Source organism: Centroberyx gerrardi, chromosome 10 (assembly GCF_048128805.1).
Source record: "Centroberyx gerrardi isolate f3 chromosome 10, fCenGer3.hap1.cur.20231027, whole genome shotgun sequence".
Classification (NCBI taxonomy): Eukaryota; Metazoa; Chordata; class Actinopteri; order Beryciformes; family Berycidae; genus Centroberyx; species Centroberyx gerrardi.
Window position 1 is genome coordinate 22,977,407 of NC_136006.1, and position 25,825 is coordinate 23,003,231.

The following is a 25,825-nucleotide window of genomic DNA, read 5'->3' on the forward strand; positions in this document are numbered from 1 at the left end:
TCCACACCCATCAGAATTTAACACTTTTAGAGAGTTTTGAACAGCCGCCCCAGAGCCATATCAGCTCTATGAGTGAACAAACAACTCTTCAATCGACACCTGTCAACTTCAAATAATTGTCACTGAAAATCAACACTTATTAACACTGGAAAAATTTGCTGTGTAGAACATTGGTATGCCTTATTCTGCCTTATGACATTTATTTCTGCAAAATTTCAAGTCAATTCACGTCATTTCAAGTCAAACAAGTCAAAATGCATATTGGAAACAAGCAGAATTATCTCACCTCTATTGGCAGAAAAATAAGCTTTTAAGACTGAATGAATTATTAAAATGGACATATTTTGCTATGCATGGGTTTCAATCTGGCTTATGTACTACTGTTCCATTTTGTTATCTTGGAATTCGGCTCAGTCTATTTTGGTCAAAAATGAGCTTTTCATATGATGTGCAGTAGCTCTGCAAAACAGCACTTCACACACGGCTGATGCTAGATTTCTGAAAATGTCTATGCAAGTGGGTAAAAAATGTTAATTAAAAGGAGTATATTGGTTTTGCTCTATCAGATGTGAAATCATTAAAGCTTAATAACTCAAGACCGCTCCGAACACGGGACCGTATAATTTCAAGCTCCCAATTTATCTCTTCCCTCTCATCTGTCTGCATTGCACCATCTGAAAAACCAATAATACAAACGCAGTATAAGCTGCTCACACAAAAATAACATGGACAGGAACAGTGTTGAAAACGGCATTGTAGTGCCATTAGCAGCTGAATGTGGTTTATCTAGTGAACTCCACTCACTGTAACCTCCCTGCCCTTTAATCCCTCTCTCCTGCAGGTGACCACAGACCTGTACCAGGTGCTGAGCTCCTATAACTACACACTAGAGTACAGAGGCGTGGTCACAGTCAAGGGCAAAGGAGAGATGATGACCTATTTCCTCACCGGGGGACCGTCCAGCAGTTAACACCCACTGAGAGACACACAGACACTGGGGGAAGGCGCCTTGCGACGCGAGGAGTCGTCGACCTTAAGCCTCTGACGTGACGAGCAGGCGGACGGACCTGTGACGGCTTGAGGTTGACCGAGACTGATCCTCAAACGTCCTTTTTTTTTATTTAACGGCGTCGAGCCCTTCCCCCCTGCCTGCAGAGGCCAGCTTCCTACTGTCCCGAACCGGGCGAGACGGGAAAGCTCATCCCAAAGCTCAGTCTGAGGAGGGAACTATTAGCGGGGAGGAGCCTAGCGAGCCTGAGTTTGCTGTTGAGACCAAAGACGTCCAGTCAGACCGCGGGGACAGAATTTGCCAGCTGTCAGTCAAGGTCCTTAAGGAAATAACGCTACGGCCGAAGTCCTCAGAGGAGTGGAATCGCTCCCGTCTGCCGGATTTTCATTGACATTCAACTGAAGGATCGGGATGTTTGACCAACACAAACCTGCATGAGGACAATGAACTCTTCCTCTTCCTCTCTCTCTCTGCCTTTCTCTCTCTCCCACTGAAGTATATGTACATGTAAAACACACTGTTTTATGTGTACGTATAACGTGCGATGTATGTAAACCAGATTTTGTCCATGTTGTCTTTGTACACTGTCTTGAGTGGTACAGATAATCGCAGGTGTCTCAAGTGTGGACACTCGAGCGCGGCTCCAGCCAGCACCGCAGCACTATCCATCCCTTTATCGATAGTCGATGTTGTCGACGACCAACTTGTCCATAGTGGAGGAGTTACTGTAATGCATTGTGGGTAAGGAGGCGGACAGTGTGGACAGTGTTACCACTTCGGCTACTTGAATGAACAGAGCGAAAAAGGCTCCGCGGTGTTTGGGTTTACAGAAAGCTTCCCGGCAGACCTAAACACACACACACACTCACACACATACAGTACATGCAGTATATACACGCATTGAACGCAAAGAGGCCACACACACACACACACACACACACACACACACACCGCTCGCTTTAACTGAAGACACTGAAGGATGTCAATGAAAAGCTTTTTTTTTGTTGTTGTTTTTTATCTTCAACATTTTGTATTTTGACTTCAAAACACCAAACCCTATCAGATATTTTAGATTCTATATTTTGTACATTAATATATTAGAGAGAGCTATCTATAAACACCAATGTGTATTCCGATGTACATAACTGACTGATCTTTCACATTCATGCACAGACATTATCGAAGAGGGTGGGCTTTCACTTTATCGGCTTTTTTTTGTTGTTTTTTTTTGCAGTTCACCTGCTTTATCATGTTTGCTTTTCAGAAGTCATCACCGGTGTTGCCTGGCCTAGCGCGGCGCCACAGTCGATATATATCATTTAGCTTCGGCAGATTCAGCACATCTGAATCTCTGTCCTCCGCTCTCTCAGTGAAGCGAGCCCTTTGATCCGTGAGGAAGTCGACCGCGTGCTGGTGAGAAGCGGCTTCCGTCTGCGTCTTCGCGACCAGAAGGCCGCGCACAGTCCAGCGAGAGCCCACTCTGAAAGACGGACTCAGAGGATGGGAACGCATCGGTTAACAGTCTTGGTGCTCAAAAGCCATTTTGCACTCCAGTGCTTTCTGCCCTCCCCTGCTCCGCTCCACCTCCCCCCCCCCCCCCCCCCGCTTGCTCAATCAGATGGTACGACCCAATGAATGTCCAATGATCTCCGATGAGGCCTTTAATATGTAGTCTATACTGATGACGGGGATGGCGCTCTCCTGTGGATAGGGATAGACGAGCCCATGTGGAAACGTGCCCATTTATCTGCTGTATGTTCCTCCATAATGTTTTCTTTTTTTTTTTCTTACCAGAGCAGCTTTTTCCAGTGTTACAGCATCACCATGTAATCTGACATAACATATTTCACCTGGCCAACCCGTACACCTTCTTCTTATTTTTGGTTCTGTTAGTACCAAACACTACAGCTGGTTCTGTTTGTCCTGGCTGAGGGCCAGAGCAAGTAGTACGTGTCTGCACCGAGTGCCAAGTTTTTTATCTGGAGTAAATGGAGGTAGACTGAAGCAGCAGAGCGAAGAGTTTGAGACGGACTGTGACAATTCCAAGTGTAAATCCAGGCGGTGTTTGTTTGTAGTCTTCTGTTTGGCATTCTATCGCCTTTAAATAGAGAAAAGAGAAACTTGGCACTTAGTCCAAATGTTTACTTGTAGACTGCACTGCTCTCTGGCCTTCTCTGGTTTTATTATTATGTACTGTACTGCTGCAACCATTATCTCCACACACCACAAAACCCCTATACTTCTAAAACTTTTGTTTATTCAGTCTAGTCCCATTTGCCTCATTGAATGCAGTGCCATTATTTGCCCTTTGACCCCTTTTTTCTACGGTGCCATCGGGACACGAGGTTTTTAACACAAGGGGGGGTTTGAGAAGATGGTACACACGGTAGCTGGGCCGTTCGCAACATTCGCAAAATGAAAACACAGTGCCATTGAATTCCGTTTGAACTCTTTAAATGTTCTCAAATGATACTTGACAGATCAGAGGCGAGGGGTGTATCTCCTCTTAGGTGAGGGAGCAGAGGAAACACACCCCCTCCTCTCCCTCTCTGCAGCTGAGGCGGAAGGATCCTCCTGACGATTCTAACAAGATGAAGCAGCATCGGTGCGAGAAAAACGGCGTCAAGTGTGTCTTCAGAGGCAAAAACATTTGGGTTGTCTTTGTTTTCTGTCACGTCCAACACTATGCTGTTTTTTTTGTTTTTGTTTTTTTTTTACATTCAAATAAACCGCTGAAATGTTTCACACATAAGACGCTATGTCAATTGGCTTCCTTTCTGCCTAATCTGCTCATGTTGTCGGCTCATTGAGGGATTTAGATTAATGCCTGTTTACTTTCTGCAAGCCATTGTGTCTCGTACCATAAACATACCAGGGTTCCCAGCTGAAGCATCTTGGCACAAAGCTCATCTTATTTCCATTATGAGTCTTTAGAAATACGATGATCTAATGGAACTGAGATGCTTTTGCAAGACTCTGTCCTCCATTCAAAACAGTGACACTATTGTGTTCAAGGCACTTTAGTGTCGTTTGCCATTGTAGTGAAATGTGGGGATTTTAGAGATGTGTTCACGGAGATCTCCAAGAGAGGGCAGCAGTACTGCATCACTGGGTTCAGAAAAGGAACTAAGTTTTTTTTTGTTTTTTTTTCCAGTGAAGGGCCCTTTGTCTTCTTTTCATCATGACTATTAATGATACATGGTAGAGGAGATGAAAGCAATATGCTAATATGCTGATTAACACCCCCAAGTGTTATTTCATCCATTACCCAGTATCCATATCCACATTTATATATATATCTTAACTCACTGGCCATTAAATCGAATAAGAATGTATCAGGTTCTTGGCTAATAGTTCATAAATGACTCGTAACTTATGTCAAAAACGAAGTGTTGGACTGTAATTCAGATTTAATTCTCTCATGGTAAATGGAGCGTGTCTTTCAGATTTCATTTAGGGATTTGCAGAATGGATAGACATGGAACAAAAGGCCACTGTACCACTAGGCAATGACCGTAACAGTGTTTACCTGGCTTTTCTCAGTGGAATTCAAGTCCGTGTTGGAGTGAGCAAAATCCACTTAGCCTTTGGACTCAAATGAGAGAGGGGAATGTAGACTCAGTACATCCAATCTGATATTAAACATTAAACTCTTTCAGTAGCAGTCACTTGGCGTGAGGATGGGCAATGGGCGCCCGTAGGTAGCCTGAGGGCTATGTTTAGGAAAATCTGAATAAAGCGGAAAAGGCTGAACAATGAATACAGACCTGTTGAACAGTCAGCCTGTAAACGCTGCTGTTATGAGAGTCAAAGAATAAGCCTTGACTGTGTGGGTTTTGTCACAAATGTTGTCATTACTGAAATTCACCCTCAGCATTTGAATTCAAATAACACTTTAAGTAGTCAGTAATTTCCACTTGCACCACCAACCATTTGCCATTATAATTCACACACTTCCTGCTCAGGCTGTGTCAGAGAGAAAAAAAAAAAAAAAAAAAAAAAGATCCAGCCTGGAACATTATGCCCCTGCTTCGTTAATCTTCAATCTACCTCTGGAGGAAATAGCTGTTCCTCATAATAATGCACCAACTAATAACAATAATTATCATAATCATCATAATCTTAATACATATTGTGCCGCTGCTTCTGAAATAAGCCCAAGTGCTGCCTGGAAACTGGGTTCACTGCCTCTGCACTGAGAGACAATTGTTGCTTGTTGTTGCTCTAAAGAGAAAAATGGAGTAGGGGGAATAAAACTAAACGCTCAGCAGTTTTACTACATTTAGCAGTTGAAACTCCAGTCCTCATTTACTATGCGTACCTTAGAGGCTTCTGATAAATGTTTTCTTACTGTAAGTTAGAAAGGGCCTGGAGCATGACAGGCTTAAATACATTTTGTTTCCCCTTATCGTGTGTCCTCCCAGTTAAAATCTCATAATCTCTTTTTCATGATATCAGCCACGTGCAAGATAGATCTCATCAGCTGCCTCATTAAGCCCTGACACAGTGGAATAGAATCAATTTCTTTGTTGAAGAATGGATATCGTTTTAATGGCACTGTCTCAGATTTCTTTAATGTTGTGTAATGTTCCAGAGCTGAGCTCAGAGTCAATGAATCCTAATACAACAGTGGACACAGTTCAAGTGGACTGGAGAGGACCCGATCATGTCATGATGAATTAATGCTTCACAATATATAACAGAAATTTGGCTAAATTCAAGCACTTCTAGTTTTTGATATGCAAATATTTCCGGCATGTGACAGGCATTGTGGCAGAATACCAATTTAAGACGGGCCTATTTGCGGGGCTCCTACGCATTTTACATTTCCAAATTCTGGAACGTTTTCCAGACCTTAATTTTTTGGCTAGATTAGAAGACTGGATAAGGTCAGTCTTCAAAATTTTGTACACTAATTATGACTGGGAAATCTGACTGTAAAGGATGTGTATATAGAGGAGAATAACTCTTCATTATTACAATATGTGAAATGACAGTGAGTCCACAACTACATCTACCAAACTTCCCCTCAGGCATAAAGTTCAGCTCATCTTATATAATGTGTATAATGAGTACAGTTACAGGCCCTGTATTTCACTTACTCATGTCACCCAGCAGACCCACACACCATTCAGAGCCAAACTAAGCTGGCCTGGATACACATTCTCCGGAATAGCTGTAATTGCTGTGGAAAGGAGAATGTGAAAACAAATAATCGGAGCCAGCGAAGCACATTTCAGCTCCGATCAGATCGGAGCCATATTGTGAAAAGAGCCATTAGGTCATTGTAGGTGTGGTACCGCTGTTGTGAAGCTGTGCGGTCATAGAACAGTCTGAGAGAGAGGGATGATGAATCATACGAGGCTGAAGCACTGCAGCAGTCCCCAGACAGACATGTAGTGTAGATGCCAGATGGACACGGAGCAGAGCTGTGGCTGTACTTTCCTTTTCATGCGATGACTATTCTCTTATCTCTGTCCATCAAGACGCAGAATATTAAAAAAAAACCCAACAAAACATTACGACAACATTGGCATGATTGTTGACCTAATCACAGACAATGACAAATCAAGGCGTGTCCCAGCTCTCTTGCCTTCTCCATTTGTTTGATATTACTCGTTGGGATGGTACAAGAGTACGGTAAATCTCTGCAGAATTCCCCTCGTTACATTTGAACAATGCACTGCCTAACACCCGTGAATGCACCGACCTAATGGTGATTGCGTTAAATGCGAATGGTGCCGATGTGCATAACAAGGGGAGAGGGGATTGGATAGCGAGTTTGTCTCTTCATCAGCAGCTGTCACGGCGGGCTCAGCGGGAGGAAAACCACGCCAGAGGCTGCTCAGATGACACAGACTGCCTCCGGGGTTTGACAACACAACTATGCATCGTTAGTGCTGCTAACGTAGACCTGTTTATTAACATAGTCACTTGACACTGGCATACGCTTGAGGCTGTGTGGGCGATGGAGTAGGATATGAATGTTAACAGGCTGTTTGTGTGTGTTAGAGCAAGAGACACTTTGTGATGCATATACGTCAATCTGCATAGAAATCATAACACAAATTTCACAAAACAATTCCAAATACAACTGTAATAAAATCTGTAAAAAGCCTCACCGACAACATGTCAATGCACAATCAGTCAGCAAATAAATAGCGGAATAAACTGTCTACAGCATGTGACAAAAATCTGCAAAATAAGATAGTTGAGCAAATGAGCATGGTCCTAATGCTAGAGAATATGCCCATGTTGAGAGAGCAAACACATCAGCCTGCATTGCATAGTCCCAAGCCAAGACCAAACCTATGGCTGCTCTGAAATGAATAAATGTTAATATCTTCGTCAGGGAAAGGACCCCAAAACACATTCCAATAAGACATGTGACTGAATCAGGCTATGGCAGAGTTCACTCCTAGACAGTCCACGTTGTGAATAGTCACAGTCCTGTACTGGGATGGACTGATGGTGGTGTGGAGTGAGCGGGACGACAGCGGTGCTTTAAGATTTTTGGCTCCTCTTCCTGTACTGGGGGGGGGGTTGTGGGTTATTTTTCACTTGGAGGCTTTGTCCCCTGGCTGGCCTGTGCAGTCTAGTCAGCTGCACTTCCTGGACATGGGCGGGGCATTTTAAGGTTTGTGGTCCTTTCTGCCGAGGGCCTTGGTCAGACGTTGTAGTCCGGGGCTTTGCCCAGCGGCTGTCTGAGTCTGATCTGCAGCGTCATGAACGCCCCCACCGTCACATGGAAGAGGATCTGCCACATGTTCCTCAGTTCATACAGATACATGTTGGATAGACAGATGAGGGCAAACGCCAGGAAGGACTTGCTGTTCCTCCAGACAGAGAAGTAGGCAAACAGGTAACACTGAAAGGAGAAAGTCAGAGAAGAATTAAGATGCTGCACGCTTTGCGACTGACATTGACCAATGACATGTTCTCAGCATTAATTTGTCCTTCACAGGACAATAACGTCTGCTCTGTAAAACCCCCAGCCTGATAACATTTTTTCATCCGATTTTCAATTTGTGGTCTTAAATACCTGTGGGGGCCCCATTTGGCATTAGGAGGTGCACAAAGGAGCTGATGAAAATGTTAAAAGAAGTTACTGAGGTGGAAGGCATTGAGCTTTGCTAATGTTAGTCTAGCTGACAAGCTCCTGAGCTGTGAAGTACAGGGCTCTTAGTCACTCAGTCAGCCACTGACGGGCTGCTCTTACTGCAGACTATCACTTACCTGATACAGACAGGCCGCCGTGCCCAGGAAGAAGGCAATCACATAATTAAAGTCTTCATCGTCATTCTGGAGACAGGAAGAAAGAAAGAACGAACGAAAGAGAGAAAATTGTTATTTTCCAGTACTAGCCAGCCATGTCTACACAAGGTTACATGAAACCAATATGACAAGAAAAATGCAGAGGAGAGTTTGGAGAGTCCTCCATTGCAGTTTTCTCTCATTTACGTCCCTCTCATGGAGAGAGAAGCACTCTGGTTAGTTTCAAAGAATCTGACATCTTTTACCAAAGCCAAATCAATTCTGCCAAATCCAGTAAACCCCTTGAGAGACACAGAGTCTGTTTCATCTCAGATACTCAACTCAGACACTTCCTCACCTGTAGTATGCTCTCTATAGCATGGACTCCTCGCAGCAGGTTGAGGCCGCCACAGAGGACACTGAGCACACAGGACACAATACCAGGCAGGGTCACTGGCTCCAGCATCTGAGTGGGAGCTGGGAAGAGAGGGTACTATAGGCTTAGCAAAAACTGCCAATGAACCATAGAAGCATTAAGAGGAAAATCTGCTTCCCAAAGCACGGAGCATTCATCATACTTTTATGAAACACTTTGGTACAAAAACTACCATATCAAGTGGAGGTTGTAAAATTTTGAAGAAAAGCACAGCACATTGTTTTTAAATCGTCTACCTTCCAAAGACGTTTTGGTATGGTAAACAGGATGATGCGCCATGATTGTCTAATTAGCATTCTTCATCCTTCAGGACGAAATGATGAATGTGATCGTAAAGGTGGAGGGTGACAAGGGCAACAAACAGAAAGTGAACAAGCTGTGGAGCTGCCCTGAAGTGGACGGCAGGGGGAATACAACAGCGCCAGTGACCCAGGACAGCATCACTTAGCTTAGGGCAGCTGAGGTGTGATGGTGCGTACGAGCGGGTTGGTTTTCTGGAGCAGCGGAGGGGTGAGGGGTCTCAGCCACAGGGCAACAGTGGAGCCGCAAGACTGAGCAAATCCACACGAATGGAAGGGAACACATTACACACTGATATCTATCCGCCCGGCACAATATCCTTCAGCAAGACAACCGTCAACAGAGAGGCAGCCTGCTTTCATGTGATTAAAGTGAACCTCAATCCAATTCCAGTCATTTCTAGTGTAATTCAAAATCCAAACACTCCATGCCAGTGGATTACAGTGCAAAAATGGGACCATAGAGGATATCCATAGGCTTACTATTGGACTATATGAAGGATTTAGGACTGCCGTAAAATGTATGCATGGAAATGAACGACTTATCATTCCATCAGGCTTTTGCTAATGCTTATGTGAGGTGCAGTATATACTAAATGGACCTTAAAACATCACGTCAAGCACACTTTCAACAATTCATAGCTTTTATGTGCACTGGTCTATCACCCCACAGCTGAAAATATGGGATGAGACACAACAGACATGCAAGGGGGCCTGCGAAATTAATCAGACAAATCAAAATAGTCCTATTCCTGTGCTTGTAGAGTGCTAGTTGTAAATTGCTACATCATCCAGAATCCTTCATTTGGTCTTTTATTCAGATGTTCTGTGCTGCAAGAAGGGAGTTCTAGCATGTACCATTACAGTAGCCAACCTCTCTCATGTTAGGATGGGGCATGTATCAAGAAGGGAGTGCCACTGTGTAGTAGCCAACTGGTGCCCTACCTATGCCCTTATACTTGGAGGGGGTGTGCAGTGAGAATCCATTGATGGAGCTCAGGTCCTCGGGGGAGAGCTGGTAGGGCGGTCGCAGCTTGATCTCTGTCTGCATGTCTGCCAGGTTGATCTTGGTGGACAGGGAGCGGGGGCTGTTGTAGCGCTGCTTGGTCTTCTGGATGAAGGTGTCTGATGGTGGCAATCAGCACAACAATGGGGTCACAATACAGGCAGCATTGAACTGCAACAGAAATCAGCAAATATATGCACAATGTGGTGCATGAAAAAGTTTCTGGCTTAAAAGAAAAATTCACCCTTGGATACTCTTGCACTGTTATATGTCATCAATCTGTGATGTTCATTGCATTCCAGGAGTTATTTTGTGATGAAGTGTTGTAATTTACTTTTTTGGTGCACCCACTTTCCCTCAACCTGCCTCACCTACATCTAAATCAGTTAGAGACTACATACATTTCCCAGAATGACTTTCGACAACCCCTAGAGAACGTGCCTGAACTTGTTCCATTCAGCTGCCCTATAAAGGTAACCAGCAGTACCGACTTTTGTGTTTTTCAAAAGGTCAAACGTCATAACTCAAGTTTAGATTTCATATTGAAACTACTGTCAGTGGAGAAATTGGGATCTCTGCCTCTTCCACAATGGATTTCTCCCTGTATGATGTTGATGTTAGCTAAAGAAGCTCTTCCTCTTTGATTGTAATGGCAAGAGGTGACATCAAAATCTGACGTTTAGCGTTAAAAATCTTTCTGCTATTAAACTCCATGGGAGCTCACCAAACTCAATGAAGGAGTATGGCCGCACGGCGCTGTTGATTCGCTTGGTGTCATAGGTGACGATGAACTCCCTTTGTAGCTCGTCCAGGAAGCAGAAGGCCAGCACGTTGGGGTAGTTCTCTGTGCACACCATCAGGTATCCTACGCCCAGCGAGCTAGTGAAACTGAAACATACACACACAAACACAGTATTGTGTTAACATACTGCGCTCTTTTCTCTCGATGGAAACCTTGGAATATTGTAATTAGGACACCAATGCTAAATACAGTGCAGCTTATAGACAAAACACAAGCACAGACAAAACCTGCATTTCAGTACAAACACTATCCAGCATATTTCTGCCTGTAAAGACAATTCACATCTTCTGAATGGCTAATTAAACATCATTTCACACCAAGATTCAAATGCACTTCAGTAGTCTACTCTTCAGCTCTGCAGTGTCTATTAATATGCTGTAGGTAAATAATATTTCAAAGATATACAAACTCCCACATTATCTGAATGAATAACCTGAACATTTGAGGGAAAGCAGATTATCACAACATCATCTAACTGGATGTGCAACACAGTGGTTTACAAACAGTGCAAATTGAAGTGATGATTGTGGCTTGATGAGCCAAAACAGAACTGTAACAGAGATCTGAAGGGTGACGCTGATCAGTTGCCAGTATCTGTCACTCTGTGTACAGTAGCTTACGTGTCTCGGATGTCAAGATGACTCATACACAGCTAATGGAGGAGGGCAGGCACCTCGCTCTCTCAAGTTTGGATGATGGTAAATATTGTGTGTGGAGTGGCATGGGTACTGGAATAATACACGGCCCACGCAGCCTCTAAAAGGCCCAATATATCACAAAATAGATTAGCCAGTGACTTAAAACACTGCCTGGCTCATTCTGACCTTCTCTGTCTTTGTTCTCTTCCTCGGTTGCTGATGGCTTATCTTGATTAAAGTAACCCATATCAAAGGAGACTCTGGTCGTCAGAGGGTGCAGTTTGCTCATAGATGGCTGATCCTGTCCGCTGCCTTAATGAGACTAATTAGCTCATAACAAACAGTGCTTGAGAGAATTTCAAAGCGTTTCCTCAAGCCCCAGTGGGACTTTTAAAAACACTCTGACATCTTAGATGACAGCCTAGCTGTCAAAGGACTTCCAAATATTTACCACCAAAAGTGTGGAAGGGGTCAGGAAAAGATCAGCAAAATTGTCAACTGTAGACTGTTTGATCATCCATAGTTAGCATTATATACCATGAGTTGAAAATGAGCTAAGTACATTAAGTTAGACTCATCATTTGGATGCTTTTATGCTTAAAATATGATAATACGGTAGACAGTCACTAATCCAGTTCTGCTGGAAATAGAGGGTGATCAAACCAGTGAACTAGATGACACAGTAGAACACACTCAGTACTATGCATACTAAATTCTATGAAAAATAATTTTCAAAATATGTAACACGTACCTACAAATATGTTCCACATCCTGTGCAGTTGTATTTGCGTTTGAAATGGTTACATTTATCATTGAGGGAAATCCAACAATTGTGCCCATTTAACAGAACATCATCAGGTATATTTGGTTTATTATGCCTGTTTAGTTAATTGGTCAGTTTAAATGTCTAGAGTTCATTTAAATGGAGCATTGCATGAATTCAGGCAGAACACTGAAGTCATGCACGCCATCAGCTGATCAGTATCAGCTGACACTTACAATGACCAATCACATTCAAACAAGTCAATGAGGTGGTCTTTATAATCTGACAGCTCACGCTCTCACTCTGCTGATCATTCATGCCACTTCTGCTGTTACCGGTTATGCTGCTTACTCCTACCTGCTACTACAGTCTCTGCCTGCTACACACTGCTGTTACTGGTGGTGCTGCTTTCTCCCTCCACCACCCCAGCCTCCCTCTGTTCTGGGTTCTTATTAATCATACTTGCAATGGCATCTCTCACCTTGTGCATTATGTACATTTCATATTTCAGTGATATGTCTGATATCTGGGGTTTTTATTGTGCTGTGCTCCCCGCAGAATCTCTCGCATGCTGCTTGGATTCATTTGGGCAGCATCCTCAAGAGCAAAGCCTTTTCCGCCAAATACAACTGTATAACCATTTGTTGCTATAAATGGTCCAAACCCCTTTGACGTAAGCATTTCTGACTGAAATGTATATTATCCCATATAGCCTGACCAAATAACGGGAATTTAAATCACCATCCCATAAGACCTACTTGACATTGTATTGGCCAGTCTTGAGTGTGCAGCGGTCAGGGAACTGGCTGAGTTTCTTGGAGAGGCCTTTGAGGTGCCTCTTGGTCTCCTGCAGCCCTTTGTCCTGTTCATAGTCAGTGGATGCAGACAGGGGCAGGCCATCCCCGACCCTCACCACAGAGGCAAACAGCACCATCGACATCTTACAGCTCTTGCACTCTCACTGAAGCCCTGCACACATAAGAGGAGAAAGGGAAAAACTTCTTGAGAGACAGCTAAAATTTATTATTTAATGGTTGAGTGCTCACATGGTTAATTTTCTTATTAGCCGGCATAGCAAGGATCCATGAGTTTAACTCAGATATCAAATTGCAACATTGTGTATGCATGTATCCTGGTGAACCATATGAACAAATACATTTCTCTCATTTATAGTAAATACGTGCCAGTCTCGGTGTGTTTATCTTTCTGTGGGCTACAATCAGAACCATGGATAGCTCTAGAGACAGGAGGGGCGTTTGAGGAAGCGCTGGGAGGCATTACGACGACAGCTGTGCCCAAGTCCCTTCACAGCATTCATGTCAAAACTCGATAACCCAATAGTTTGAAAATCAAACGTAACAGTTTAACATCAGTACCGGGTTTGATAAACTGACAGGCCAGTAGCACACCACAACGACTTTTAGCCAGGAGAAAGACGTAAACGTTTAGCAGCCTTCAGTCACTTTGGAGAGGAGTTAACTAGCTAAGTCAATTCACTGCCAGCCTGAGTTTAGCTTTAGCTATAGATTTTGGTTATGTCGAAACTCTTCATGATGTAAGTTGTCCTCTTTGTAACAACGTTAGTGTATAATCACTTGCATCAGCCTAGGTTAGATAGCAAGCTAACGTTAGCGGCTAAATTAGCTAACGTTAGCTTACTACCATTACCTTTCTAGCTAACGTTAGCAGGCTAGTAGCTAGTTTTTTATTTCCACTGGTCAAGGCAAGACTATGAGCGAAGCTGAAGAAACGCATATGTCTGCCTTTAATACCTGGTGAGTGAGTGTAGCATCATTTGGAAGTGAATTCCTGGCAGTCTGGTGTGCAGCTGTGTAGCTAACTGTACAGACAGCTAGCCAGCTGGAGCGATGACTTCTTACGTTTACGTGGCTGTTTCGCTGTGGATTGTGGGTAAAGCCAACCTCTCATCAGCACCACAAATAAATGAAATGATGCTGCTTGTCTCATCCAGAAATTGCTATTGAAGAAATTTAAAAGTCCTAATTGGACTTTTGTTCAGTACATTACATCGATTAGAAGATTGCTAAGCTTTTTATGATAGTGGTAATTCATGTAAAAGGGAGGGAGGGCTGTGTGGTACTCTCTTTATAGTACCCGCAGCCAGTGATTCCAAAGAAGGTTTGGGGCCCTCCGGGGGCCCCTGGGGGGTTCCATGGGGTCCCCAACATATAATGTATAGTTTAATTTCACTATTACTTCGCTCACTAGAAATTAGCTCAATGTGAGAATGTATGAGTATGTGACTGTTGTGATGAGAGGTTTCGCTGTACCCACTGTGGTTATCAAGCTACCTACAGTACAGACAGTAAAGTGATTCTGTACCAATTCATATCCAACAACAAAGGACAAGGTCTTATCAAATGGGGTCCATGGTCTAATGTGCACCTATTTGGGGGACTGTGACATCAGAAGGTTTAGAAGCCTTAAACTCCCAATTACAACAAAATAAGGTAGTTTTCAGCTCTGAAGCACCCCAGACCATTTAGGAAGTAAGTTGCTAATGATTTTCAGAGAACTCCAGTTCTTCATTAAATTGAGAATTCACTGATATACATTCTTTCAGGTCCTGTGAAGGTCTGGGAACGGCCAGCCACTGAGCCAAATAATAACAATAAACATTATATTGGGACCCAGTAAACTCAGTAACCCTCTCGTGTGCTATGAGATTAAGTAAGATTGATCTCACATAACATTGTTGATGGACTGTAAATACAAATTTCTTCTAAAAACATTCCTTAATATTCATGAGCTCATTAATTTTGTGGTAGACACTATGTTTCATATGTTAGATTTTAACTATATTTTGGTCCCATTTTTAATCTGATCTCTGCTAGCTGCCCCAGTTGCTGCTCTCCCACTGGCAGCCAGTGACAAATTAACCCTAATCCGAGAATCTTGTGCTCAGAATCTTTTATGGGTAAAATTAAAAAAATAATATGAAAAATGAATAATGTGTACCCAGAGCCTGCCAAGCTTTAATGTTCCACTCAAACCTGAAGTAGGGCATTCACTGGCATCAGCATTTTGTTTTCTATTTTCATACATTCCCAGTTAGAAGAGGGCAAAGCACAACTATGGCTAAAGGAGGAAATAGAAGCAGCAATACAGAGACAGTTAGTGGTCTCATCTTTCACACACACCCATGCAATCTCCAGGCAATGTGTCAGCCTGAAGGGACCTCCTCAGCACCCTTATGCCCTTGTGTGTGTCTGTGTGTGTGTGTGTGTGTGTGTGTGTGTGTGTGTGTGTGTGTGTGTGAGAGAGAGAGAGAGAGAGCGAGAGAAGCACACACACACAGAGTGAAAGTTGGATGATGGATGTCTGCTGTTACTGACAGCTTGATGAATAGCCACAGGTCCGGGGGATTGTTCAGTGCAGAGAGTGTCAGGTGAGAGGGAGGCGGTGTTGTCATTCACAGTGACACAGTCTAAATAGAGGTGCAAATGTATTAGTGTCCACCGCCTTTTCCGTTTCCAAGGATGTTGTCATCATACATATTCAAGGGATTCTCGAGAATGGGGATGAATAGAAAAACATTTTTCAGAACAATCTCTTATGTCTCAAACTCTGTTTTGGTTCGACCATTTTTTTCACAAAATGAATTTTTGTCACAGAATTACCTAATTTGAGTATCAATAGACTTAATAAAAAAAAATTAATCTGATTTATTTTGTCTCAAACAGGTTAAAAGCCCCATAATCATCCATACTGCTGATATTGACTTTTGCTCAGGTGTTGCGCTTCCCTAAATAGCTGCCTTCTCAAATTTCAAGATTATGCAACTTTGTCTTTTAAATAAAGGATACAATACAATACTTCTTAAGATAAAAAAAAAAACACATTTGAAATTTGGAAAAGTAAGTCTCTCAATAGATCAAACCGTTTTTGTAGAAAAAATTCCATCAGATGGTGGTGACAAAGATCTGACATTGGTGACACAAAACACTAAAAGCATATGTTCTATATTGATTTACTTTAATGATAAATATTTTTGAAACAACCACAAAAGACTCTGTGGTTGCACTTGTCAACACTGTGACTGTCTGTCAACACAGAGTCTCTGGCTGACACATATTGTCTCTGCTCTCAAGGGTCACTGAATTGTTTTCTAGCTGACAGACTACATCCAGATCTGGATCCTTTTTAATATCAAGCCTGTCGTAGAGACAGTTTTTTTTATCCATCTAGTATCACCCACCGCATCCCCTTACCTATCTCATTCATGATCGGATAGAAAGAAACGTTCATAGGTCATTGCTCCTACTCTGAGCTACTTGATAAATACCAGACTGCCTCTATTGGACCACAGTGGATACAATGACCAGATCTGATGAAATGTCAGTCCATCTCACATGACACAGCAGGTAAATACAATAGGAAAATGGGACATGATACAGTGTCTTCAACATGGGAAAAGCGGGTTGAGGGTTAGGTAACAAGGAATACTTTGCTCCTTACAGATGCCTTTGTCTAACCAGCTATACTACTAATGGCAGTTCATCTGTAAATCAATGCTGTATGCAGGCTGCTTGGTTGCTGCTAAATAAGACTCAATATCTGGAAACCTTTCAGGCTTGTACAGACAGCCTTTACCCTATAGGTCGATCCGACCTGAAACACTGACGATCAATTCTCACCATTCAACACACGTATGGATTTTTGTGAATCTAGCGTGCATGGTCTTGCATCAGCTCCTGTTTTTGTCTTGAGAGCACGGCAGCAATCCATTCAAAGGGCAATTCATTCTCCATTGATAGTGTCACCAGGCAATCAAGGTTGAGCACTCCCGGTGAGACTCTGATGGATTCCCCAAACTATAATTTACCAATTTCTATCAGCAATCATAAAAAAAGGATGCTGCAATACTCACTGTTGACTGACAGCTCCATTGAGCTGCACAGAAAGTGAGCATACGGATCTTTCAGCGAGCGGTGTAAATCATTTTGATTACTGCCTCTTGAGAAAAGAGCAAAAGAAAATCTTTATCTCTCCCAAGCAGATACTCAGGGGTCTATTTATTTCTTTGACTTCTGGTGTTTGGACCAATTTGTCCCGGTGTCGGCATATTGAATAGCGTCCGATGCAGTTCATCTCCAAACTACAGCAAAATAACAGGGTGCGGGATCAATGTCTGTACAGAAGGAACCAACAAAATCAACAACAGAAAGCAGCTTTTTGAAAGAGAAATCTGATACACGGGAGGGCACGGTGTGGGCCTGCATTACAGAATGAACATAAAGACGGCACAAAGAAGCAGGCGGCGCGAGGCGGAGGAGAGGCAGGCAGATAAGATGCAGAGTGCAGGAGGTCAAGGAGATGAGACTCTGAACAGCACAAAACGTAATTACCCATAAAGGGAAAATGGCTTTCGTTAAGACAACTTAAATCCGAGACAGACCTTGACTTTGTATTAACAACCCTATGCCCTCCATTTCTTATGTTCATTTTCCACAGGTTAAAATCCTTGACACCCAAGAAAACCCTGTTTCCACCAACAGCAATGCTACCAGGCATGAAAAAAAGTGTTCTGCCCCCTCTAAAATCCTTTAGAGTGAAATTGGGATTGAGTGGGTATTTCTGCCTGTGCTCACAGGCATTAATCAGCCTGCTATAGCTCAACACTGCATGCATCTCAACAACAGCAGTTTATCCAAGCAGCCTTGCATTACTCACAGGCTAGAGAAAAACTTCAGACCCAAAGTCACTCTTCAGTGTTGACCGAGCCTTGGGGCAACGCTGTGTGAATCCTGCTAACGTTTAATTGAAAGTTTCCCAGGACCCTTTTCCCAAAAGCGATGATTCGTACTGTTTAACATGCTTGCATTCCTGGACATACAGAGGCTCAGGCTTTGTATCTGCTCTGCAAGGGAGCTATGACAAGAGTTTCACTGACATCACTATCAGAGAGGGGTCACTTGCGGACCCAGTGGCATTTTTCAGTCATTTTTCACAGTAAAGCCATCAGTGTCAGTTCTGCTGAGCGCTGCTAGTCGTCTATTTGTTTTCCTTCTGAGACAGAGAACTGGGAAAAGCATCAAAACACATGAGCACGAAAAGAGCTTTCACCAGGCTTGTCCATCAGCCCACTGACCCCACAAGGTCAGCCTCTATTTATTGTTGTGTGCTGACAGACTCGCTTGGTGTTGTTGGATTACTTTAAAATAGGTTCTCATGCTCTGGATATTCCACAATGCAGTTTCTAAGTCAACACGTTATCATGGATCTGGCTATAATTTATCTTATTGCTACATGGAGTTTCAGCCATGACCTTTGCTACTTTAAACTCAGGTACTATTCTTCGGAATAGCAGAAAGAGAGCAGAAGTCTTGACAGCACATCAATGTAACAACTGACAACATTTTGGAAATGTAAGACTTTATTCTTTTTATCTCGCAAGGTCCTTATTGTAAGGGGCAAAACTGTACATATGGCTGGGCACAGAAAAATCAACAAAGGCAACAATGACTTCTTGGCATAAGTATGACAAATTCCCACACAATATGGATACCTTTGGGATAAGACAGAGGTGGTCTTTATATTAATATTCATTAAACATGTGATAGCACTGTGGAGGCCCCTAAAGAAAAAAAACAAATGGATAGAGTAAACAAAGGTAATTGTTTTCCCACAAGAGGGGAAACCGAACACCTAATTACAGCAATACGTCAACACCTAACTCTGTAAAGCATTCTTCCAAATGATGTTGCAGCAAGTCCTGCTTTTGCATACCATGAAATGTAATAGTCACATTGAACACTGAACACAAAAACAGTGTTTGGTGCCAGCCAGAACATTTGAGACAGTTTCACTCAGAACTAGCCCATTAATCACAATGTCAACGCTTATCAAGAAATGGTTCATTATGGTCTATTGGCCCAACATGTCTTATTCAATGCATCTTGCCATGGCAGAGCACAGGAACCCTAAAGTGGACGATTCAACCTATGCATTTTGTTCTTTTTCTTGGGATACAAATGTAAACACTCTTTAATTTGGCGACCTAAGGGTTCAAAAACATCCAGCTGGAATGCAAATTACAAACAAACTAGTTCCCTTTAATTGTGTTTCGCTATCCCTGAGAACCTTATTCATAATAAAAGAAACCAAAGTCTTGAATAATAAAACACAAGTTCTGCTACAGATAAGCCTTTAAATATTTATAGCGGCTTGAGCCTGGGAGTTGAAAACACACAGCGTTAATGTCGCCACATAGGTAATGATAACGGCCCCGGTATTGATGATGGTGCCGGGCTCTGTGAAGGAAGGGGGGTCTGGGGACTTCATTGACTTTGTTACACCTTGGACTCACTGTGAAGTCATCTCTTCGGCTAGACTGGGATGAACACCGTCAATCCATTCCGGACACACAGATTGAGCCGTTAGTGGCCGGAGTGTCTTCACTTCAACAGCGAGCCTCTCCAGGTATTGGGCTTCCAGAATGGAGCAAATTATGTTCTCGGCATCTTGGTATTGTTCAGCTGGGGTAGAAACACATGGACTTAAACCAATACCCTGAATCTCCTAAGTGTAAACCAGAGGTCTGAATTATCCCAACATCTCCCTGAATAATGTACAATTACACAGTCACTGCATGAATGTAGAGGTGCGGGATATTGTGTTGAATTCATGATTATTGAAATTGACAGAGGGGAAATTCATGTATTGGACATTGGATTATCAACATGCAATATTCAGCCCCCGTATTTTTCCCTCCTCCCGTGCCTTTATTTGGATTATGTAAATGAGCCCTACAGTTGCTGAAACATTGATGGAATCCCATTCTGAATGTAGAACAGTGGAAAGAGGTAATACTAAGCATATTCACTACAGCAAGAACAGGAGGCCTCGGACGAACGCTAATGTTTGGAAATGTATGAAGCGTGTAAATATCAAAAGGGCAATGCGCAGTAATTTTTGGCATTTCTTGTTCCTTTTCATGTTGATTTTTTTTCTTCTCCCTTTGCTCTGGTCCATGATTTAAGAGAAGTGCAAAGGCACCAGGCCTCTGATTCCCCACCTCTTACATTATGCTTTACAGTCTCGTATCACTTTATCTGTCCGCAGTTCCAGTGATTCTTTTTTTTTTTTTTGATACACATTTTAAGGCCACAGTTTTAAGCGACACAAAAATTTGAATTTCTTTCTAAAAGCAAGACTAAGCATGAAAGCCTGGAACCATTCAAAATATTGCCCCTTTGGACTGGATTTCACCTAGATCACATGGTCTAGGTAGCTGCCTTACTTGACGCAGCTTTTGCCAGAATGCGGTACCACACTGAAAAAACAAAACAAAACAAACAATCATCTTGGACCTACTGTACCAGTTCACATTTTCTAAAATGTGGCATTGGGCTTTGTCAGAGTGCTGATTACAGCTGTTTGCCTACTGATCTGTGAGTATAACAAAGCAATATTCTGGATGGTTCTGGAGTTCAGACATGGAGGTTCTGTACAAAAACATTGGAACCAACAGATGGATATCATCATCAGCATATTCCTCTTCTAGAGACAGAGTGGGGGGTTCATAGGACTGGATTAGGTAGAACAGATCTAGCTAATGTTGCCATCCACCATGGGTCTCTATCAGTCACACAGACCCCCACTGGGCTGTGCAGGGGCCGGTATTGCATAGATACAGTATAGGGTGTAGCTTTTCATATATGCAGTCACAGTATTTGGGCGAGAGAAAAAAAAAAAAGCATCTGTTTTTTCTGTGTACTTTTCTGCCCCCCCCAATCAAAATATCCATGAAAAAAAGAAGTCTTGAGTGGTCGGTCTGACTGTAGGTACTCTGTCGGTATTATTACAAACGTGATCACCACGGTATAAAAAAATAGCCTTTCACTGAGGTCATCAAGTCTCCCACGTCAGTGCTGATAGGGCCCTTGCCAGGGTCAAGGGTCACAGTGCAACGACAAGCTCCGCCCTCCCACCCCCCCTCCCACACGCCGCCCTCAGAGCTCCTCCTTCCTCTTGCCGACCTTCTCCTGGTCCCGTCCTCTTAGGCTGCGCATGAAACCTGTAAAGCCCGCCTCCTGTGAGACGGAGAGGAGAGAGGGAGGGTCAGAGAACGATTACAACACATTTCTTTCTAGTTTAGTGAAGCACCCGGGGTTAAAATAAGTGGACACAGACTCCAAATCATGTCATTTTCATTTACATGCACAGAGTGACCCGCCTGTTGGTCATACTCTGGTTAAGGTCTTGTTCAGGTTAAGCCGTTTACATGAACCTTTGACACCATGCACTTGAGTATCCCTGTTGCTATGAATAAATCATTTCACAGAATATTCCTGTCCACAGATAAAATGGTCCACCAGCAAAAAGCTATGAAAAAGTGCAGCCGCCAGTTGCCCTCTTTGTCTGCACAACAGGAGATTACTTCTAATACAGTCAGGGGAAAGAAATGATGCTCCCAACTGCAATAGTAACAGTAAATATTGCTCACTGTGATGTTTTTGTTGACATCAAAATGTACTGATAACCCTGTGCGAGTCTGAGTTTGTGAAAACAGTGAAAACCAACAGCGAAAGCAGCAAGATATTTCCATGCCACAGTAACCAGTTTATGAGAGTAATCCAGGCATCTTAACCAGGTTTCTCATAATAACAGCATGACAAAACCAGGTAACGAGTAACCGGGTTAAGAATGGAAGTCTGTGTGCATGTAAGTCAGTCAGTAAGTGAAAGAAACAAAGACGAGAGCAGGTGAGATATATAGTAGAACTTACCCCACGGTCTCCATTGTATTTTTCAGCAAACTTGCCGTAGTTGTAGTAGTTGAAGGTGGGGTAGCCCTCCACCCCTTCCTGCTTGCAAAGCTCGTGGTTCTGTCCTTTGGTGCAGTCCACAGCAGCATACACAATCTGAGGAATAAACAAGCAACTATCTTCAATGTACTGGTGTACAAAGTATAGCATAACAGCTGTATGGGGGTGAGATGAGTGGGAATTTGCTCTGGAGAAATGTAAGTTTACACATCATATATGCAGTAAGAAAAATAGAATAAAAAAATAAAGTGAGTGTTGGTTCTCCTGGCCGTAACGAAGTCAAGGCTGCAGACCAAAGGAAAGGCTGTTTGGGCCGGTGGGCTTTTGAACACCCGGTCTGAGGATTGTAGGCTGGCAAGATCAGCATCATCTTTTAAATCACCTCCTAAAACATTATACAGTCAAGTTTATATACGATTTGGCTTCATATTTTCACTTTATTATTCAGTTTTATATTTCTGTAACCCCGTTTTTAATTCACATCTGGCATTTTTATTGTTCTTCTTAATGGCTTTTATTTATTATTGCTTCACTGTTTATTATAACTGTAGATCAAATACTATAAACGATGCATAAACAAAAAAAAAAGGGGATTTTACAGTGGATAATACAGAACTCGATATTTATCTACTGTAAAATGGACATTTACGGTAAGTGCTTACATGCATTCAGCTGCTCTGGCACTGACTGAGCGAGCCGTTTTTCACGCTCAACACTTTCTGCTCCTCCACATTTAGCCGGCCAGCTTCTCTCTCCGGGTTACAAAAAATGACGGATACATTCCTCTCCGGCTAAACCATGTGAAGTGGGTGGTGGAAAAAAAAAACACCAACAACAACAACAACAACAATCACTCCTACATAAAAACAACAAAGGAGATTTATGTCACGGGGCTGTTGCATCGATTAGTGACAAGCGGCCCCAATGAGGCGTAAATGCCGCCTGGCTGATACATGGCTCGCTCAGCGTGTCCTTTTGGACAGCTCAAATGTCACCCGCTCTCTGGGTGCTGAGCGCTGCACGCTGAACTTGTCACCGTCAAATAATCACCCCCTGCCCATCCGTCCCCTCCAGTTGAATGTGGAAATGACAGATCTGCTGTAGAAGCAAAACACATTAGACACTCTGAGCAGCAATCTCTGTGCGTCCTACCATGAACCAACAATCAAGCTGCTTGTCCTAATTATGAAATACAATACACACGCCACCTTTTTTTTTTCTTAAGCAAATACAAGCACTTAGATGTTGAGCATCTGCATAAGCGCTGACACACTGGGAGATGAATGGCTTGTTGTTGTTAAGTGTCGGCTTCGTCTGCGTCAGCACGCCGGGCATCTAGCAACACACGGGCTTCTGACAGGGAGTGAATAGAGTCTTCTGCAGATCAGAGGGGAAGCTACAGCCTACAAAAGGGATAGTCCTAGTCCACGGTCAGCTAATCAGGTGTTCTAAAGTAGGCCTCAGTGTGCTCCCATGCCAAGATGATTTCACGGACCCTGCTGCCAGCGGTGTATATTCAGCAGTACTTAAGTTTCCACCTCAAGAAAAAGCAAAATAGTCAACAGAAATTTAGCTGACAAGACTGCGTAAACACTTCCTATTCTTTATGTACCTGGCACCCTACGGCAGTGCCCCAGCAAATACCATTCTGAATGTGAATTTCCCCTTTTCTTTGGACTATTTCTGAGTCGTGAAAACAGTTTGGACAAAGTTTGAGATACAGCGAGTACTTTCACCAGCAATGACCATGGACATGCTGTAACTACCCACATCCCACTGCTCATCCCCGGGTGTAATCAATCAGAGTTGCTGGGAATTGACAGCAGAAAATGAAGTTGTAGGGGATTGTTTTTCAAAGGTCCGCAGCCAATTCCGCTATTGATCCATCTTCAAGTGACGGAGGATCCCACATCATCTCATTGATCCAATAGTCAAATTTTAGAGGAGCTGCACATTACCGCTTGGCTTAGCCCCAATCTGGGCTACCGGTTTCACATTGAAGTGCAGAGCTGTACTCATACTGTGCTGAATACTGAGGACGAGCTGCGTTCTCATTGTCCTTCACAACAAAGTTCCTGGCCATTATAGTACAGAGTGAATATATATTATCAGGAGAGGGGAACAAAGTTCAACTCAGGTCAGTACAGTACAGTTTACTGCATTAAATGCATAGCTAGCTGCATTAGTAGGGAGGTGTTTGCCTTGCAGGGAAGATAAGCCGGCAATATAGCTGAAGAGCTGAAAGCAAGAACATTAACACTGTATTAGCTTGCTATTAGGCGAATCCCTCAGAGAAGAACTTCCTGATACAATACAGTGTTCTCGTTATAGTAACAACAAACAGCTCTTTGAAATGAGCACTTCAAGCCAATGCTCACCTTTATTTGCTACTATTTAGTTGAATCGGGCAAAAGACAAACACAGCTCACAACAAACTCTGTGCACAGCGACCCCGCTGTAATACAGCACAGAATCTGGAGTTTTAATTGGGGCGCCTTCAAAGCCGGAGCTAAGCTTGTTGTGTTTGTCTTTGGTAAACGAGGCGAAGCCAGCTAATAGACTGTGATCCACACCAGCCTGGCACAATACACTGGGGCTAGGCTTTATAAATAGAGAGGATGGACCAGAAACTGCATGCCCTACTCTCAAATTCAGCCCTGTTCAAACACCACTTCACACCTCCACTGGCCACTGGAGGAAGGATGAGAGGAAAGACAAAGAGGGGAGGTTGGAGAGATCTTCAACTTCTATATTTATCTAACCTGGAGATGATGGTCCCCTGGTTCATCAGCTTGTGGAGGTTTCATTATTAGCAGACCCTTTCCGTCATCAAAGAAAACTTATCTGACTGATATGAGTTTAGGTCAAAGTTATATTGTGGAACCCATTCATTTACTGCTGATGATGTCTTGGTCCAGTTCAGTGTTTTCTCTAAGACTGAAGGGACAGACTAAGGCATGTCTGAGCTCCCGAAGCAGCAGCCTAGGCCAACTGCGCTGAGTTTTTCTGCAACTGAAGCGCAGTACTGTCTGAGCTGGGGTTGGATTCACTGAAGATGGTGCTTCTTTGTTTGTGTCCAAATCAACTGCAGATTCACCACTAAGACTTATCCAAGGCAAGGGGAGCAGACCTGTACACACACATCTTCAGCTCTCCTGCTGCGGTGCAAATGCTATCAGGAAAAGTTGCCTCGCAAATATCAATAACAAAGTTCTTCAGCACACGTCACTATTTCACACCATCTGAGATTGATTTTGAAAAATTCCAAACAAATGAGAGCGCCGCATTGCCTGAGAGCCATCGGAACAAATATGTGTGGTTGATATTAAGATACGATGCGTCTTCGTAATCAAAACAAAACAACTTGACATCTTTTTTTTTTTTTATTGTCTGAGATGATAAATGTTAGCGCCGAGTGTTGCCAGACACGCGCCCGGATTCTTTCAGTGTGTGTGTGTGTAAGAGTGAGTCACACAGTAAAGGGAGGGTCCGGAGGTTTGGAAATACTGAGGCCACAGTCAGAGGGTTTTAACGGGGAAAGAGTAGGAGTGGGAGTGAGAGTCCCGAGGGGAAAGGAATGGGAGGGAGTAGGGATGATGGAAGAGGAGGATGAGTGCGTCTTGTTGTGAGTCTATGAACCTCCAATAACCCCAAAAGCCCCCAGTGTGCAGTAGATCTGACGAGATTATGAGGGCTTAAGATAAGTGGTCAAATTCCTTAACTGACACGTGTGCAGGACAATTAGAAAAGAGGTGGAAGCTGGTTGCAGGTTACCATTGCTTCAAAACCTAATCGCACACATTTTGAGTAGGCAATATTTGGCTACAA

General features: G+C 43.1%; 3 protein-coding genes across 3 annotated transcripts in view; 1 reads left to right on the top strand and 2 right to left on the bottom strand.

The window, feature by feature from the left end:
* adcy5 (adenylate cyclase 5) overlaps positions 1 to 970 on the top strand; it is a 67,444-nt gene extending 66,474 nt beyond the window's left edge. Inside the window, exon 21 of the mRNA XM_071919563.2 lies at positions 842 to 970. Within this exon, the coding sequence (XP_071775664.2) occupies positions 842 to 970 (129 nt within the window). The remainder of the gene's footprint in view (positions 1 to 841) is intronic.
* A 4,580-nt stretch (positions 971 to 5,550) lies between these two features.
* On the bottom strand, positions 5,551 to 14,084 carry sec22a (SEC22 homolog A, vesicle trafficking protein). Its single transcript, XM_071919600.2, has 7 exons — positions 13,980 to 14,084; positions 12,966 to 13,176; positions 10,729 to 10,892; positions 9,944 to 10,123; positions 8,622 to 8,740; positions 8,246 to 8,311; positions 5,551 to 7,877 (listed from the first exon to the last, which is right to left on the bottom strand). The coding sequence occupies exons 2-7, from the start codon at positions 13,145 to 13,147 to the stop codon at positions 7,677 to 7,679; spliced, it is 912 nt and encodes a 303-aa protein (XP_071775701.1). The 5' UTR covers positions 13,148 to 13,176; positions 13,980 to 14,084; the 3' UTR covers positions 5,551 to 7,676.
* A 7,098-nt stretch (positions 14,085 to 21,182) lies between these two features.
* pdia5 (protein disulfide isomerase family A, member 5) overlaps positions 21,183 to 25,825 on the bottom strand; it is a 40,755-nt gene continuing 36,112 nt past the window's right edge. Inside the window, exons 16-17 of the mRNA XM_071919606.2 lie at positions 21,959 to 22,093; positions 21,183 to 21,263 (exon numbers count right to left, since the gene is read on the bottom strand). Of these exons, the coding sequence (XP_071775707.1) occupies positions 21,183 to 21,263; positions 21,959 to 22,093 (216 nt within the window). The remainder of the gene's footprint in view (positions 21,264 to 21,958; positions 22,094 to 25,825) is intronic.

What these genes read in the sequence shown, in the direction of transcription:
- sec22a (XM_071919600.2), bottom strand. Translation starts at nt 13,147, where the DNA reads ATGTCGATGGTGCTGTTTGCCTCTGTGGTGAGGGTCGGGGATGGCCTG. An exon ending in ACTGGCCAATACAATGTCAA is followed by an intron (nt 10,893 to 12,965) that starts GTAGGTCTTATG and finishes TGTATGTTTCAG; the next exon opens with TTTCACTAGCTCGCTGGGCG. An exon ending in ATACTCCTTCATTGAGTTTG is followed by an intron (nt 10,124 to 10,728) that starts GTGAGCTCCCAT and finishes TGCCACCATCAG; the next exon opens with ACACCTTCATCCAGAAGACC.